Source organism: Lathamus discolor, chromosome 2 (assembly GCF_037157495.1).
Source record: "Lathamus discolor isolate bLatDis1 chromosome 2, bLatDis1.hap1, whole genome shotgun sequence".
Taxonomy (NCBI): domain Eukaryota; kingdom Metazoa; phylum Chordata; class Aves; order Psittaciformes; family Psittacidae; genus Lathamus; species Lathamus discolor.
In genome coordinates this window covers 60,900,605-60,919,190 of record NC_088885.1, presented here as the reverse complement: position 1 = coordinate 60,919,190, position 18,586 = coordinate 60,900,605, and the positions used below count along the sequence as shown (strand labels likewise).

The 18,586-nt window shown below is 42.1% G+C and overlaps 1 protein-coding gene across 8 annotated transcripts in view; it reads right to left on the bottom strand.

Annotated features, from left to right (window-relative positions):
• Window positions 1–18,586, bottom strand: part of SMARCD3 (SWI/SNF related, matrix associated, actin dependent regulator of chromatin, subfamily d, member 3) — a 90,362-nt gene that overhangs the window by 31,668 nt on the left and 40,108 nt on the right. For 7 of the 8 annotated variants that reach the window (XM_065667133.1, XM_065667131.1, XM_065667132.1 and 4 more), the window contains 2 exons: window positions 15,267–15,484; window positions 12,087–12,129 (listed from right to left, as the gene is read on the bottom strand). In XM_065667133.1, the coding sequence (XP_065523205.1) occupies window positions 12,087–12,129; window positions 15,267–15,475 (252 nt within the window). In that variant the 5' untranslated portion in view covers window positions 15,476–15,484. Of the gene's footprint in view, window positions 1–12,086; window positions 12,130–15,266; window positions 15,485–15,775; window positions 15,900–18,586 lie in introns of those variants that run through there. The other variant, XM_065667134.1, reaches the window with a different exon arrangement.

Sequence of the window (18,586 nt, the reverse complement as noted above, 5' to 3'; positions counted from 1 at the left end):
CCCAACTCTGAATATGTATTTTGCTGTCTGCCTGTCACCAAGTAGTAGAATGGCTGTGAGTGATCCCTAACTGGACTTGGCAGCTGTCAAGCAGAGAAGAGAACATAAGAAAAATATTGTGTAAAGAACAGAACTGCATTCTCCCCTTCTTCTCTCTACCTACAGCAGTCACCTAATGCAGCAATTCTTCCTTGTCTTTTTACTTTGACATCCCATTAACTCCTAGTCCTATCCCTTACTTAGCCCCCTCAAAACCATCATCATCCTAATAATGCAATTGTGTTGGGGAATGGTGCATTTGTAAATTTATTTAAAATGTTACCTTCCTTCTGGCTATTCCATTATCAAATATTAGCAAAGAGTTTCATGCAATAAAATATTTATCTGTTTATAGTCATGGAGTTATGGGAACAAAACCAGGAAGTTGTATTTTGAACTAAAGCAAAGAAGAAACGTGGAACCAGGACAGACAAGCTTGTTATGTGCAGATAAAAGACACAAGCAAGATTTAGACAACTTTACTCTGATTTCCCTACAATGCCTTAAGCTGAATGTCATGAACATTTCCTAGTTATGAAATACAGAGTCATGGACATTTAAATCTAGACTAAACTCTCTCAAGTACACCAAAGAAACAACTCTGCTTCAGTTTCCAAGGCTATAGAGAAAGATACACATTATGTTGAAACTGACCTCGTGTGTCCATTCCAAGCTAATTACTACTGTGGCTGGAAGAGTACTAAAAAGCATCATGTGAATTCCAAATTTAGTCTTCTAAATATCAAGAGACCTAGCTGTATCACTCCTACAAGAAAATTTTGTCCCATCCATTCCTTAAAGATGCCAGAAATAATGGAAAAAATAAAATATTTTAGACTTTCAAGTGGTCCTTAGGGATACAATCCTTCACAAGAACTTTATGAGGAATTCCCAGTGACACACAGGTAAAAAGAAAATACTGGCCATGTGTTGCCCAAGAAAGCTGAAAACAGGCATTAAGACAAAGATTCCATTTTCATTGTGGCCAAATATACACAAAACCTTACATTTTTCATCTACTTTGACTTGGCATTTTTATTAAAATGATCCAGAAGTGGACAAGAGACATAAATGTATTAAAAGCTGTAAAATTTTTAGTTAATCATGACCTGAAAAGACTGTAGGACACTTCAGAAAAGACTTTTTCCAAGTTTGCTGATGGAGCTTCATGGTGGCAGCTGAGCTGCAATACTGAACAATCACAAAAGAATGCACAATGAAGCAAGTAATTTCTCTGTACTGGTGGTACTAATGAGACCATGCCTACTGATGAAAGTGACTGAAACTCACTGTGGATAAGTTAATGAAGTCATCTGCATGAGCAGCAGCAAACAGACAAAGATGCAAGGTATAAAGAAGAGGAAGGGTTCTGGGACTTCTAATTTAACCTGAATGTAACAAACAGAACCTACAAGTGACACTGGATAGGGAAATCAGAAATAAAGAAAAGGACAGGGATATGGAACCATACCATGGTGATCTGGGAGAAAGAAAACAATACAAATAACTGAATACAAACAAAATAAAAAAAAACCCACAAAACAACCAAACAAACAAAAAAAAAAAACCAAAACCAAAACAACAACCTAGAAGCAAAGGATGTAGGACACAGCTACAGCATGGGGACTTTCAGGGCTTCCAGAAAAATCTTATAAGAACTTAGGAAATGGCAGGGTAGGAAACAATAGCTCAGGACAATAGGAAATGGTAGGAGAAGAAACAATAGCCCAGAACACCACTGTAGCCTAAAGTGGCCAATGCATAAGCAGGAAGACACGGAGCACGAGTAAGGATTTTATAATTCCTGCCATGCTTGGCAGTAACATAATCACTAAAAACTCACTAGAGTCACAAGTGAAGAAATCTACTGACAAACTCAAGAAAATTCTGAGAAAAGCTATTGAGATGATTAGCAAACAGAAAAACACCCTTTATAATACAAGGTGTCATGAAGCCAGTTCATCTAGCTCAGATTAGAAATAAAGCTGAAGTTCTTAGGAATGAGTGTAACCAGATACTGAAAAATGTGACAATGACTGCAGGGAGTATTTTGTTACTAGTTATTTTAAATACATACACTCTTACTTACAAGAGTCATGTAAAAGTTAAACAAAAACAAACCAAAGTAGCAGTTAAGTCCTCATGATAGCATTAGACTAGTTGCATGACACTCAAAATAAATTACTTTTAGTCTTCTCCCAGAAGATCAAATATGTGTTCTTTCTTTTCAAAGTCTTCCATAAGAAGGCTTGCCACTCTTTAGTAAAATTAAATACACCTCTTCATACAGCTATAAGGAGCTGATATACAAGTATGCAGACCATAAAGAACAGACAAGAATACTGATAGCAAATGACACCAAAAAAAAAAATAAATAAATCTGTCAGTGATGGAAAACCTGACCTTAAGCTGGAGACAGAGGTTTCCTTGAGTTCCTCTCATTGCCATTGACACAACCAGGAGCAGACACATAAACATAAACAGAAACAGATGTGACGTTTCCCATTTCTGGAAAGAACTAAGCCATCTCCCATGCTCTTAACACTACAGAAACAGACTACAAAACACAGATCTCCAATATTCTCATATAGCAAACGTGTTAGTTCTTGATTCTTCTGTTTTGAAAAATAAACATAGTAATAATTTCTGTGACTTTTGCCATCAGAAAGCATAGGAGCTAGGAAATGCATTTTTGGCATAGAAAGTTTTCTAAAGGGGGTTGTTTGAGTTTTCATTAGCATCCCCAGGTGAAGTGTGGCCACCAGCAAACCTAAGAAATAGATCTGTATCGGCCTCATTGATATCCAGCATGACTGTATGCGTAATCTTTCCTGCCGACAAGAGTATAACCCATTCCACCATAAACTTAACATTGTAGGATACTGAATTCTGAAGGAATTTGAGTCTCTTCAGGTGAAGCCCTGATATGAGTACTTCCATACAGTAGAAAAAGGTCTATATGCAGTTCAGCCTTTCTTGATCTTCACAAATCCTCAGTGTCAAGGCAGTCAGCGCTTCTTTGCTAGTCGAGGCACACCAGACGCACCTACCACAGCTCTCTCCAACAAAAGACAAACACCAAAGTCACCCACATCCTAGCAATAATCTGTTTGAACTTCTGAAGTTATGTTGATGAAGAGTCCTCAAACACACAAAGGATTCAGAGTATCTGGCAAAGCCATGATGTGGTGGACAACTGCTTAAGCCTTAGGAATCCCAAAATAATTTGGATCAGAAAGACCTCTGGAAGTCGTGCAGACCAACTGTTGCGTAAACCAGGTTGTTCAAGTTATATCAAGTTACTCAGGGCCTTGTCCAGTCGGGTTCTGAATGTCTCTAACTAAGGATGGACATCCCACAGCATCTTTTGGCAGCCTGTTCCAATATTTTGTTGTGCATCCTACTGTTGTGCACCTCCAAGAGGAGGCTGCCTCTGACTTTTCTCCATCATCCCACACAGCAGTGACACTCACCAGCAGTCTCTCCCTTTCACCTTCACTTATCAAGGCTGGACAACCCCAGCTCTTGCAGCTTCTCTTGGTAGGCGTGTGCTTCAGCCCCCAGGCATCCTGGTGGTCCTCTGCGAGCCTCACACCTATCTAGCCTGACAGGATATCATGTCTCTGTGGTCCACTGCCCACAAGTCCTGATAGTTTCACAAGTATGGCACAGCAAAGAATAGCTTCTTTCCTCAACCTGATGACAACACTTGTGCTAACACAGCCCATTTTGCAGTTGGCTTTTGTCACAGCTGGCTTACCTCACAGACTCATTCTCTATGAGGACCCTCAGGTCCTCTCCTGCAAAACTGCTTTCTACCCAGTTGATGCCCACCTGTACCACTGCATGGAGTTATTCTGATCCAGGAGCACAACTCTGTTTGCCTGTATTGAACTTTACACGTTGAATTGCCCTCCTGTTTCTGCAGCCTGTCAAGGTCCCTCTGAACAGCTGTGCTCTGACTCTGATGTAGGCTCAGGGACCTGGGAGGCTTGGGGACAGGGCATACCATGAGAAACAGAGGCAAGGACAACACTGGGTGCCTTGGCCTTTTCCATGGCTTTTTGATGTGAGCAGCAGAACCAGACCAAGACATGGGTTTTCCTTAGTCTTCCTTCTGCTGCTGATCCACTTGCAGAAGGCTTTCTTGTTGCCCAACGCATCCATTCCTATGTTCCATTCCAGCTGAGCTTTGACTTTCCTAATTTCAGACTTGCACACTTGAGCACCATTGTGCTGTTCCTGCTGGGTAGGCCAGTCCTACTCACACCTCCATGCACTCCTTTTTTGCATTTGAAGCCAATACGGAATTCCCTGCTTGATTCTGTTGGCCTCCTGCCAGGGCTGCTCAACTTTCTGCACTCTGGTCTGATCATTCCCCTTTGCTTTGAAGAGGTTGTCCTTGGAAGTTCAGCCAGCTTCTCTGAGCCCCTTTGTCCTCCACGACCTTCATATCCCCAACCAGTTCTTCCTTCTTTGTAACAGGTCCAGCAGAGCACCTCGCCTTGTTGGCTTGCTGACTGCCTGTGTCAAGAAATGGTCCTAAATCCAATCCAGGAATCTCCTGTAGTGCTTGTGCCCACTGCTGCTGCCCTCAAAGCAGAAGTCAGGATAGTAAAAGCTTCCCCATGTGTATGAGGGCCTGCAACCATGGGGCTTCTTCCAGATGTCTAAGAAAGGCTTTGTATCCTTCTTGATAAGGCAGATTGTATGCAGCAGACAGACACCATGCTGTGACCTGCATAACTTCAGTTTAAACTAAAGATAATAGAAAACCCAAAAAACCCCACACAGACCCCCCCAAAAAAAAACCAAACAACAACAACAAAAACCAGATACATAAGAGTGTGCCCTTCAGATTGATGTTTCTTTCCAACTGAAAGTCTGCTATCATTACAGGTCCCAGAAAAAAAAAAAAATAAATGAGATCCATTTCAGGTAGGAACAACTGAATTCTTCACTACCTGAGCAGGGACAAACAAAACAGTTTCAGCAACTAGCCTTTTTTTTTTTTTTTCCTCAATAAAAAACCCCAAACCATCAGACGCTAATAAACAGAGCTTTGTCTATTTCCTTAGAATTAGGCTAGCCTGTAATTTCCATCTTTGAGAGAGGTAACAGAAGACAAGGCTCTCACTCCCGAAGCCTGACAAGCCCAATTCTTGGGCCAGTTTTTTTGCTACCTACAGCAGATGCACACAACCTAGATATATCAAAAAGAGTATTTCGAAGGCAGCCTTTTCAAAGGTGATAATGACTGAAGTCTGAATTACCAACTACTGGACAGTTTCGCTGCTAAGAAACTTTAGCCTATAGCTTATTGACAAAATCCACTGTTGAGGCTTCTATGGTAGTCAAAGAAGGATAGGTAAGGGCTGACACTCCTTAGAAATTCTAACTCTCTGCCACCTTGCGAGTCTTGATCCCTAAGAGAGAGTGTTTCTGGGAAGATTTCTGACTGGCTACCACAGAACCAATGATACAGTCCAGTAACATGACAAAAGCAATTAAAACCTGTGCCATTCTGAATTTTATGGCCACATACAGATACCATTCAAAACCACAAAGATCCTGCAACACTACAAGCAACAGGTGAGCAAGTTTTTCACTAGCCACTCTTGGTAATCAGTTACGAGCACTGACTAATGTGGGCAGATAGAAGCAATACATCTAAGCACCTAAGCTCCACACTGTTTACATTTGAATGTTTGATTGCATAAAAAAAGGCTGTAAGTCACATCTATGAATTAAGATTATGAGGCTTCCTTATGAGTTTCTCTCAGAGTTCTAGTAACAGCAATTCAGTAGCTCCTTTATGTTCAGTGGCTGGGCAGCATCTATGACCCAGCCAAACCTCTGATGCATGCAGTCCAAATCAAAAACTGGAGATGTGACAACAAAGGCGATCATCTTGGAAAGCATCAACTGTAGAGCAGGGAGTCAGATGGCATATGAAAGCAACATTTCTGCAGACTTCTGCTAGAGATGCTCTATGGAACAGCAGCTGGATCACAGACACCAGCTTGAAGGGATGTTGGGAGTTCTCTAGTCCAACTTTCTGTTCAAAGTAGTGCCAACAATGAGGTTATGTTGTGGTTTGAAAGATCCCACACAACCTCTCTGGGTTCCAGTGCTTGATTGTCCTCTTGTGAAAAAGTTTCTCCATACATACAGCCAGCTCCTGTCCTGTGTCAGCTTATGCTTGATGGCTGTTATTCTCCTGCCATCCTCCACTGAAAAGCTTGCCTCCATCTTCTTGACCATCCTCTCTTAGGAGCTGGAAAGCTGCTGTTAGATTCCCTCAGAGACATCCTTCCTCCAGCTGAACAAGGACAGTTTTCTCAGTCTCTCCTCACATGCTGAACCAGCCCTCTGACCAACATGACAACCCTTCACTGAAGTCAGTCCAGTTTGCCAACGTTTTTTAATGTTTGAAACTAAGCACAGTGCTCTAGCTGCGAGCTACCAAGTACTGAGGTAATCAAATCCTCCAATCTCTTGGCTGTGCTCCTGTTCATACAGCCCAGGATGCTGTTTGTCATTTTTGCTGCCAGGGCACACTTCTTGTGCACGTTCAGCTCATTGTCCACCAGGACCTCCATGCCCTTTCCAGCAGCGCTGCTCCCAGCCAGGCAGCACCAGCAAATGCTTAGTGCCCCCTACTTTCCCAAGGAAGAACTACGCATTTGACCTCGCTGAATTTCATAAAGTTCCATCAGTTCATTCCAGCTTCCTCTAAATGGCAGCCTGTCCCCAAGCATACTGGCTGGTTCTCCCCTGCTCCATGATTTGATGTCAGCTGCAACTTTTATAAGCAAGTACTCCCCTGCTTCCTCCATGTCAATGTCAATGTTCCTTCATTGACAAAAACGCTAAACTGAACTGCTGCCAAGATAGAACCTCCACAGCCTGGCGCTGTCTTCCCAGTAGAGCACAACACATTAGCCACCACCCTTTAAGCCAAATCATCCAGCCAGATGGCTGTCCATGCACCCAGACCAAGTTGGCTTGGATACAAGACTATTATGAGAGACAGTGTTGAAAACTTTGCTAAAGCCAACGTAAATTATATCCACCGCTACCTTGCTCACAGACCCAGTCATTTTATCAGAGGATGCAATCAGGTTCATCAAGCATGATTCACCCCCAGTAAATCCATGCTCATTGTTCCCTATTACCTTCTTCTCCTTTACGTGTTCAGAAATGTGTTTCAAAGAGCAGTTGCTCTGTGATTTTCCCAGAGACCAAAGTGAGGCCAATTGGCTGCAGTTCCTGGAATTGATCTTTCGGCCTTTTGCAAAGATAGGTGCAACAACTTGCCTTTTTCTAGTCACTGGGAGACTTTTTCTCCAGTAATCCCTGTCTCAATCCCTGTCCATTGCTGGCTGGTTCCTCTTGAACATGTTCAAGGATCACAGAGGTATGGAAGACATTGTTAGCACAGACTGAGACAAAGGCAACTTTGAGTACTTCAGACTTAATATGCCTCTGTTGTCACTGTATCACCCAGAACACTCAGTATCGGGCACACATTTTCCATGGTCAGCCTTTTATTACAAGTGTAACAAAGAAGCTTTTCTTGTTGCCTTTGACATCCCTTGGAAATCTCAACTCCAGCTGAGCTTTGACTTTCCTGATACTGTATGTCCAGGTAAAATTTCTAAATTCCTCTTTTGTAGCCTATCCCTGCTTTCACCTCTTATATACTGCCTTTTGATGTTGGGACCTCCACCATGAGCTCCCTGCTTAGTTAAGATGGGTTCCTCATACATCTGCTCATTTTCCTGCGTATCAAGACAGACTGCTCTTGTGCTTGGAGGGTCCTTAAAGACCTGCAAGCTTTTACAAGCCACTGTGCCCTTTGGAGCCGCTTCCCATGGAATCATACCTACCAGTTCCCCGAATAAGCCAAGCCCTGCTTGTCTGAAGTCCAGAGTCTGTATTTCACTAGCCTCCTCCCTCATTCCCTTCAAGATCTTGAACTTGTTGCTATATTCAAGGCTGCCACTGATTATCACATTCCTAACTAATTTTTTCTTATGAGTGAATAGCAAATCCAGGTGTTCCTCACCTCTAATTGGCTCAGATGGAGAAAGAGGTGGGCAACAGCCATGTAGTGACCAAAAACCAACAGGACAGCTATTATGGTATAGGATCTGTGCAGAGAAACTCATATGGTGGTCTGTGAATGGCAGCAGAAGCTGACTGAGTATTTGTGTAAAGGAGAATGAAGCAGATAGGATAAAAAGAGCTGTACAAAAACCTGTCAGCACAGCTAGACAAAAAGTCCTCACGGGAATTTGGGGCCCAGTAAGAAGAATAGTAGCCAATATTAAGTGACAAGCATGCTATTTAAGGAGAAGCAGCTTGCTGCTTCAAAGTTGCACTCCACTCAGCAAGTTAAATGAGGAAAAGCAGAAACACAGCTATGAAGTCAGAATGATTTTCAGCTGAGATTCTTGCATCAGAATGGGTAGGCAAGGAAGCTGAAAAAAACCGAACAGTGAAAAAATGTAATGACTCAGAACTAAAAGAAAATAAGACACTGACCAGAAGTAATGAGGAAACAAAGCCTGGAGAAAAAGGAGACTAAGTCTGAAATGCAGTCATGGTTCTCTACAGACAGTTTGTGGCCTGAGGTCGACTTGAGGCACAATTGCTAGACTTGGGTCACACAGGCCACGTCAGCTCCAGAGATCTAGGTCCTCAGTTAAGAATGAAGATGCCTATAAACTTTTCCAAAATTGAAAGAGCATTTCAGTGACCTGAGAACAAGGGAAGGATCCAGAGATAAGGAAAATGGGGTTAGGTATAGCCTGCTGCACAGAACTGGAGTTAATATTAAATGCACTATAAAAAATGCTGCTTTGTTACATTACAGTACATCAGCCTCGGCTTAACCAAGCCTTTCTTTTAATTAAAATTGCATTTTAGACAAAAGATATGCAGTAGATCAAATCAACCTGCATTTAAGAAAAGCATCTGACATGCAGTCATGAAGGGAACCATTACTTAAGACCAAAAAATAGGGAACAGAACAAGAACAATCTGTGATAAAGAACTGGCATAGAAAAAAGTATTAAGCAGGAAGGACTTCATGCACCATTTTTGAAACTAATTTTGTTTAGATATATTCATTAATAACTCCAGCACAAGAAGGAGAAGTATGCTAGCAAAACTTAAAATGACAAATTTGGGTGGCACTGTCAGTACAAGGCAGAGGATAGTACAGAGAACATAAGGAAACTGAGAACTGTATAATAGAAACAGGATGAAATACAGCATTACAAAGCACAAGATCATGTTCCTCAGAGTCTATACCCATAATTCCTGCCATAATACAGGAATTCATCAGTTGCAAATAATAGAAAGCAGGAATACTTGTGAGTATTAGTCAATCACAGAATGACCATATGCTGTATCAATGTGGCAAGGCCATAAAAAATAAAAGCAATCCCAATCTGCATTACTGGCTGTTTCTAGTAGAAATAAAAATGCATTAGTGGCATTCAAGCACTAGTGATACTGGTAATCTGTACTACTGCATATGGTTCTGGCATCCTGAGAGGTAGATTTAAAGAGGTTCAGAAGAGGTGAATTTAACCTGGAACAGACATAATGAAGGACTGCAAGGATTAGAATAATGAGGAGCCCCTCTTACCTGGTAAACTAAAAGCACTTGCCTTTAGCACACCAAGAAAGACAAAAAAACCCAAAACAACCAAACAACAAAAACCTGACAGATCTAAAGTATCTGAGAAGTAAGGAACCTAAGTAAGTTGAGGCAACAACTGTGCCACAGCTTCCATGACAAAGGGAACCAGACTGTATGTGTGAGGAGGTCCCATGCAATTCCATAATCCTATCTTCCTACATGCAATAGTTCGCTATGTTGAACTTTCTCATATTATTATATCCATCAAACTTAAATCCGGGCCAAACAGCTGATCTGTAGCTGCTGAATAACCCTACCCAACTAGGAATACGTTCCAGTGCTACAGCACAGGCTTGATCAGAGAGCCTGGAAGTCCAGCAGCAGGCTATCTGTGCCAGCTGCCTGACTCACTATCACAGCAAGTAACACTAAGAACCCAGCTCCTTTTCCACTATTACATAAGATGGTTTGCAAAATTAAAATTTATTTATTATCTTCCCCTCTCCCGTTCACAGTTCCCAGAAAACACAGAGTCTGCAAAAGGTCTGTGGGTAACACAGGCTGACTGGCTGGAAAATACACCAGAAGTAGCTTTGGAAAGTTGGAGTTTTACCCTGTGTTCCACGCACATTCCACAGCCACCAGCGCAAATCTTCCACTTGACAGGACACCGATGCACACAGCATTTTCCCATCCGACGAATGGTAAGCGTAAGGAGGTTCTGATAAGCTGCAGCCTAATGGAGTACCTTAATCCAAACACAATGTCACACCATTGATACCAACACTCCAGCTGCACTGATAAAAACTCCATTGCAGACAGAACTCTACCAATTAGTGTTGCCTTATCACTCCATCAGTTAAAATTATTGACTGACAGCAACAAAGATACTGAAAGGCAAGAAGACTTGGTAACAGCATGATCCTGAAAGGTGCTAGCATCTGTATAGGTTTTTGACATATTTGAATAAGGCTCTATCTATTAAAGAATTATTATGAATCTGATAAACAGAGGCCCAAGTCTACTGTTGCCAGAAAACTTTGGTTACCTCTGCTGTGAGAGAGACCTTTTTATCTCAGAAAGGCACTAGACAGAGTGGGGGAAAAAAAAAGAAGAGCCTTGAAATGGACATATATTTAAAGCGACAGCCTCACCATACAGGACATACAGCGTTCTGTGGAAACAGTATGTGTGGGACAGACAGAACTGACAACACAAGAAATGTAGTTTTCATACTAAGAAAGTAGAGACTCCAAGCAAGATACAGAAATGCAGAAATGGCTTCAATACAAATACCATGGAGGCTGCAAGTAGTTCAAACTTCTGGATTTAATTGTAGCTTAGTCCTTTCAAGACAGCAGCATGAGAGAACTAATGGCTAAGTTATGAGAGGCTCTGCTTTCGAAGGGTGGCTGGAATTACAAGAAATGAAGTGATGATATGACATGAGGAATACCAAAGTGGGCTCACCTCCTCAGAAAACTGGCACTAGGTACCTGCAGAATGTCACAGAAGAGAATGTGGAGGCTGCTGGCAAGCTTGGGTTTACACTAGCAGTGGAGAGGTAGACTTGGAAAGGACATGGAGATCTACACACCTGTTGAAGTGATTTTGATTCCAGAAAAAGCACCAGAAGCTAAAGAAACTGGGTCTAGGATGTCACAAGGCTGTGTGTTTTGAAGACTAAGGAAGCTTGCATTTTGGGACCAAGTAGGTTTGGGGAGAACTGTACGGAAGAGGACACAGGAAAGGAAACATCTGGGAATAATGAAAGAGAAGAGGAGCAGAGACAAATTCTGATGTTTACAAAGGAAGTAGAAGATTTAAGCACTGAGGATCAAGCATAGGCAGACACTAAAAGCTAGACACATACCCAGGGATAAGAGAATTAATAACTCTCTGGACAATGCAGGCCCCTTGAACTCTGTTGTTTACATGGGTTCACTGGAGTCCTACTAGGATACAACCACAGAAATTAGAACCTGGCAGCTCCACTGGGCCAGAGAGACCTGAGAACGAGCCCATCTCCTACAGGCACAGCTGTGCCCTGAACTAGCTTTTGGCCAGCCTCAAAATTTGATCAAAAACATCCTTAAGACCCAGAGGGCCCCAGCGTCAAGTCTATACTTCACGGCCCAGCACCACTGTCCATCCAGCAAGTGGCAGTGCTGGCTCGGCTAACCCAGGGCACGAGGCCGGCACAGGCCGGCTGTGCTCCACACTCCCAGCCCCCAGCTCCAGCCCCAGCCTTGCTCTCGAGACTTTTACCCACTGCCTACTTACTTTTTAATTAGATTTTTAAACAAAAAGTGAAAGTATTTTCTAAAACCCCTCTAATTATACTAAGATCCTGAACTGATTGTGAAGGGAATAGGAAATGAAAGCGACTCACCCTCTGAGGGAGAATTTTGTCAGCCATCTTCCTCCTCTTGGCACTGTACATTTTTTAAAGAAAAAAACACGTTACCATGGTGACAGATCTAGGAGTAACGAGGCCACCTGCTAAATTATCCTGACATCTCCACATGCTGGTGCACAGCTGTGCATGCATCAGCAAAAGGGTCTCACCCATGCCCAGGACCTAGGACCCCTTCTCTCAGCAGCCTGGGGAGTTAGTTAGCTAAGAACAAATCAGGGCTGTCTGTTATGCATCTTGGAAAGAAGTGTGCAAGTTCTTTGATCACAGCATCTTCTATGGTGCCGGGCAGCAATGTATGCAACTGCATGTGCACATGCTGTCTGTGGATGCAGAAAAAGCATGTAGGAGGACAGTGTGCATGTGTGAAAACGGCATAGATACACCTATGCATATGCACATGTAAGTGGTTGAGTGCCTGTAAACAAAATGTGAACTTGTTCAAACAGATGATGTGCATTCATTCATTCATGCCCAAAACTGAGTGCTGATGAAAACGTGTATGTGTATTCCATATGATGTATGGAAACACACATATACACACACCCTTCCCTACATATATACATTTGTTTTATTATAATGTATTTGCATGAGTGATATGCAACGGTGACAATACGCAAAAGGGCTTATGTTTCCACATTTTTCATCTTTACAAATATACAAGTGGAAAGATATGTGTGCCTGCTGTGTAGATACATACTGTGTCCATACCCATATATGAGCACATTTACAAATCTATGCTTTTAAAAACAACCTTGTATTCGTGAACATAGACACAAATGTATATGTGCCTAAGAATGGTTCTGTCAGGATGATTGCCAAATACATTGTCTTTTGAACTCTTCAGATTCTAAAACCTGTTTGTGCCCAACAAACCTGCCATCTAGCTCTCTCTAACAGGGCCAAGAAGGAATTCAGGCCTTATTCTTCACCTCTATAATTTGTGAGGCCTTTACCTTATGCAGGAAATGAATCATTCCATCTGTGACAGACAATTGGCAGAAAACAACTGCCTGCTACCATTCTGCCATGTCACACGGATGCCCCTCCTTACTGTTTTTATACAGGAAGCCTGTCATCAGCCATGTCCATGTAAAGATTGTTTCCACACACATTGCTGTGGCATACTCCCTTCCTACATTTGCTAGTAAGAAGCCTGGCCTGAAACACCACGTCCTTAGATTCTCTTCCATGCCCACAGAAGCCAAGCCTGAGGAACTCTTTGTGCCCAGAGGTGCAAACTACATCCTTCCTCAGGGGCAGAAAATTCATCCACACAGTCACACCCAACCTCGTAGGTGAAAAATGTCCCTTTTTAAAAGTGTACGAATGTTATATGGTGTGAACCTCCAACACCTTCCACAGCTCACAAAATCAAATCTGCACTGCAACACTTCACAGAATATGGAAGTAATGCGTGAACAAACTCCACCTTCCCAAAGGGAAATGGGATATGCACACACATGCAACAACCCCAAAGGCTTGCAATTAAAAAGCAAATATCAAACAAACCGAAAAAGCCCCAACAACTTGGGTCTCAACCAGTTCTCCTAGAGTCTATTACAGAAATGAGATCTCGATCTCCACCAAACTTGCCAAGAAAGGGTGACTACACCTTTTTGGCCTGTTTGTGCCATACAACATAGGAGTCTATTACTCCCAGAATTGCACCTAAGGTGCCAGGAAAGTTTGCCTGAAAAAAAAAAAACAAACCAGAAAAAATTCAATGGGAAACAACAGGGAAGCATAAATGAACAAGAGGGAAATATTCAACACATTATCTGGGGGGAAGACATGGCAGAAGAAACAGAGGAACATTCCTGGATACCTAGGAAGCACTAGTGTGAGCTGGACTCACTACATGAGAGGTATCTGCTGGGTTCCAAATGAGAAGCACAGAAGTTGAGAACTGGGGAGGGGGAACACTTCCTTCTGTGAGTTACAACATCTATTTTTAGAAAACACTTTTCTTTAATGATCCCTGGAAACTAGTTAGTGACTAAAGTTTACCTTAATTAACCAGCAGTGGCAATTTTTCAGGTTATATCTACCCTGTGTATTTGAAGGCTAGGCATAATCTTGTGCAGTTTCCAGGAGTACCTCCTGGGAGATGCTGTGGAACATGCATTTTGCCTAGTGCTGGGCAAGGCTTCCAAGATGCACATGCATTTCTTGCGCTCATGTGCTGCACTCATACACATTCCTTCTGTATTCAATCTTATTCAATCATAATATATTAATACTCTCAGGATTGGTGTCCTTTCCAGATGCATCCCAGATATAAGCATTCCCAAGTCTGGCTTGCTGATCCAAGGCAAATAACTCAGAAAGAGCAGGGTTCCTAAAGCACTGAGCTAAGAGAATCATGTTTTACCTACAACTGGATATGACAACACCACCAGAACATTGTCTTAATCTATATATACACCTATAATGATTTTGCAAAAGGCAGATCACCTAGATCTCTGCTGTATTTATCAGGAACTGGCTCACACTAGGAACTCAAGACTGCTGAGGTTAATAAGTTGCAAAAAGAAATGAGCTGTCATTTAAGAGAGAATGCATTCAGCACTGTACAAAGTGGCATATTTTAAAAAGAAAGTTCCTTTAAAAAAAAAACTCTAATGATATGAAATTATTTTCTATGCATATCTCTTTACTTTATATGCAGGAATGCCTGTGACAATTGCAAGTTTTATGACTGCTCTCCTAAGGAACTATAGTACAAGTATTCACATGAAGAATGAAATCTTTTTCTACTTGTCTTGTTTACAAACCATTTTCTTAGCCAGTCAGAAATTAAGAGAAACTATACACACCAGATAACAAATAATGCAGTAATTGTACTATATTAGAAGAGATCTGTGCATAAACTTTAAAGGCTAAATATAACAGGCAGGTTTCTAGCCCAATAAACCTGCGAGGTAAAAGCATTATAACTGCAAAGCCAGACATTAGTAAAGGTCAGTTTGTTCAAGATCATTCACAAAGTAGAGAGTAAAATTTACCAATGTTTTTCCTGCTTTAAGAAACAGACAATATCTAAATCTTCTATCCTGTCTTACTTGATCTCAAAGGTGCTACCTATTGCTAAAAAGATACCGTTTTTTTTCTTCCTCAAATTGTCCTCCCATATTTTCTTTCCAGAACACTCACCTCCTAGTTCGGTTCTGAGTGGCTTGCTGCTGCTGTTGCACTTGCTGCTGCACCTGCTGTTGCTGGACCTGCTGTGGTGCAGTGCGTTTTCTTGTTGTTTCCATCACGGTCTGGGGCATCCCAGGTCGCACTGAGGGGCTTCCAACGTATGGGGGACCTGGGGGACCCATGGGAGCCCCCTGATGGGGCATTCGAGCTCCTGATGGCATCCCAGGTCGCTAGAGAGGAAGCAAAACAGAAAGAAGAGCCAGTTTGGTCCCTGCTTCTTCAGCTTCTAAGACATTTGTACTTAATCAAACACTAGCTCCAGCACATTCCCCATTTTAACCATCCTGTAAACACTAAGCAGCAACACAGAGCACATGAGCTCTGCACTGGTATTTCCTGGATATAGTAAAGAGGCATTCAGTGATAAAGTAGACAGGAAAGAAGGATGAAAAATACTAGGCTTGGGAAAACACTCAGTGGTCAGTAACATGTCCAGGACAGCTTACAGAAGCAAGCTCTACCTTCAGATAGAAGAAAAAGCTCCATGGCAGCTACACGCAGCCCAGATTGGTGCAGTTCACATGCTAATCAAGCCACAAGCAAGCTCACATCTACAGCGCTTCAGATTCTGCACTGACTAGCAGGCTGCTTTGATCAGAAGGGAGACTGTAACTAGCAAAGGTGAGCCTTGAAACACTATGATAAAACATTTTCCATTAGGAGCCCTCTCCTTCACCTACACCGGAGAGCAGTGTAAGTTCATAAAGTGACAAGCATCTTTTAAGAAAAGGTCATGTCTCTATCAAGCCTCTAAAATAAAAATTAAAAAAAAAAACAAACCACGAATGTGGTAGTTTGTCAGCAGCCCCTATAGGCATTCTAAGTCCTGACATTTATGTTGACTTCAGCTTGCTCTGGAGAGACACTCAGGGTCAAATCACAAGCTTAATGCTGATCAAGACACCCAGCAAACTCGGTTCTAAACCCTAGATGTTTGTAGTCATCATGGAAAAACACCAGTGAAATAATTACCACCTGTAAAACTCAATTTAAAACAGAAAGAAGAGCTTAATTTCATTCTAAGAATTATCAAGATGCTTATTATCTGTCTACATACATATGAAAATACAGAGAAATGCACACATAGCCTATAGGCATTTGAACTGGTATATGAATGATAATTACACACACACACACAAAAGTCTTTTGAAAGTACAGTCCCTCTACAAAGTCTTTGAGGGAACCAAGAGGCAGTAGCATCCATTATGGATAAATGAGGTAAAGTAATTGTTTCTGAAAAGAAAAGGAGGGCACATGCAGTGTGTTGCTGGGACTCATGCTTTTCAGCATATTCATAAGCAACCTGGGAGGAGAAGAAAGGAGGGATTAAAAAACAGAAAGGGAAAAAAAAAGGAAAAAATAAGAGAGAAAAAAAAAAGCAAGGAAGTGAAAAAGTTTGTTGATAATGCTAAGTTATTCAAGCTGGCAAGGATGAAGGCCAGCTTCAAAGAACTGCAGAAGGACTTTTATGAGACAGAATGAACATTAAAAAGCAAGATGAAAATGGATTTCAATACTTATTGAAGTGAATAACATGGGGGAGAAGCAAGCCAGTCATCATATACAAAACAACAGACTCTGAGCTGACTGTAGCCCAACAGAAGCCTGATCTTAAACAGGTATGTCCAGGAAAAAAAGAAAAATACAGCAGTTGGCTGCTTACTAGAGATCAAAAAAGCGTCATTAAACAAAAGAAATTACAAGGAAGGGAACAGAGAACATCACTGTGCCACTGTCCATAGTTTGCCCACAACGATGAACGCTGCATGCAGTTCTGGTTCCTGCAGGTACCGGCAGAGTAAAACTGAAAAAACAACAAACACTGGCACAGAAATGATTAAGATATGGAACTGCATTCAAGTAACTGAAAATAAATACACTACGATTTTCCATCACGAAATAGGTAACCTGAGGGGGGGGATTTACTAGAGCTCTGCAAAATCATGAGTGGCCTGGAGATGGCAGTTGGGGATTGACTGTTCACTGCCCCTTCCAGAATAATGAAGTTCGGTCACCAGAGTTGGTTAGGAGGAGTCAGGCTCTCAGACAGCCAAAAGAGGATAGTCTGCCTCACAGTGGGTAGTCAGCCTGTGAAACCCCTTTCCAAAGAGGTGCTAAAGACATGGAAAACATATTTGGCTCAGAAACTTCACTAAGTTATCAAGAGTTAAAAACAAGAAAAAGTACTGGGGAGAAGTACATTAGTGGTCTCTGAAGGGAGGTGCTTGCACCACAGAGGGTATGCAGGACAGTCCATTGGGAGATGGGAAAAAAAAGGTCTTTGCATCACTAATAAATAAAAAATTTAAAAAATAGTTTATTTAATCTTTATATAATCCTTTTATAATTTGTAAATATGTAATTATAATATATAATTACATATTATTCTAAACATAATTTGGACCTGCATCTCCAAATTAACCACCCAAATGCACTGCAGTCCCCAAAGCCCCAGCTCAGTGCCCTCCCTGATCATCACAAGTCTTCAACATTCCTTGCACTCATATGCATGACGAAGGGGAATGATCAGCAAACAACCAATGGCTACAATCAGTGTAGAGAGAGGAAGAAAGCTGAGGCAGGAGACAGACCAGCACAGGGAACCAAGGAGGTGAATTCAGCAAGTATTCATGTATGAAACCAGTTGTGGGCCTGGCCACTGAGCAGAGAAGCAGAAGGAGGCAGCAAAAAGGCAAAGCCGAGGCTCTGTGCAGAGCTGGAAACATCTTCTCCCATAAACACAGAGCTATGAAATCTGCTGGAACAGAGCAGCTCTCTCCGTTCCCACGTACTCACACCCACCCTCTGACCCAGGCAGAGTCAGCAGGAACAAACGCTTCTCACTTAAGCTTGTACTTAAGATCTCTCTGTTGTGTGTCAACCTACACCTCGTGGCCTTCTTCCAGCAAAAAGCAGACCACTGGGCCTGCTGTTGCCTGTCAATCAGCTGGGGACATTTGACAGTCATTCAGGAGAGACAAGATCCCGAGCACTCCCATCTCATGTTCATCCCTCATGGAGACTGTCTGGCCACAAGGATCAGACTGCAGGCCAGCTTTCCTGCTACTATGAAGGACACCTTAAGGCCTGGAGAACAAGGTCAGCAAGCCAGGCCTACTCTCAGTCTAAGTCTGAGGTTTTTGAACTTCCTTCAGTTCCCTTTGTTACACATCAAAATAGGAAAAACACAGAGAAATGACAAAACGGAGAAAAATGAGACTGCTCTAGTAAAAGCATATTCAATTTCCCTTCTCATGTTCCCATCTCCAATA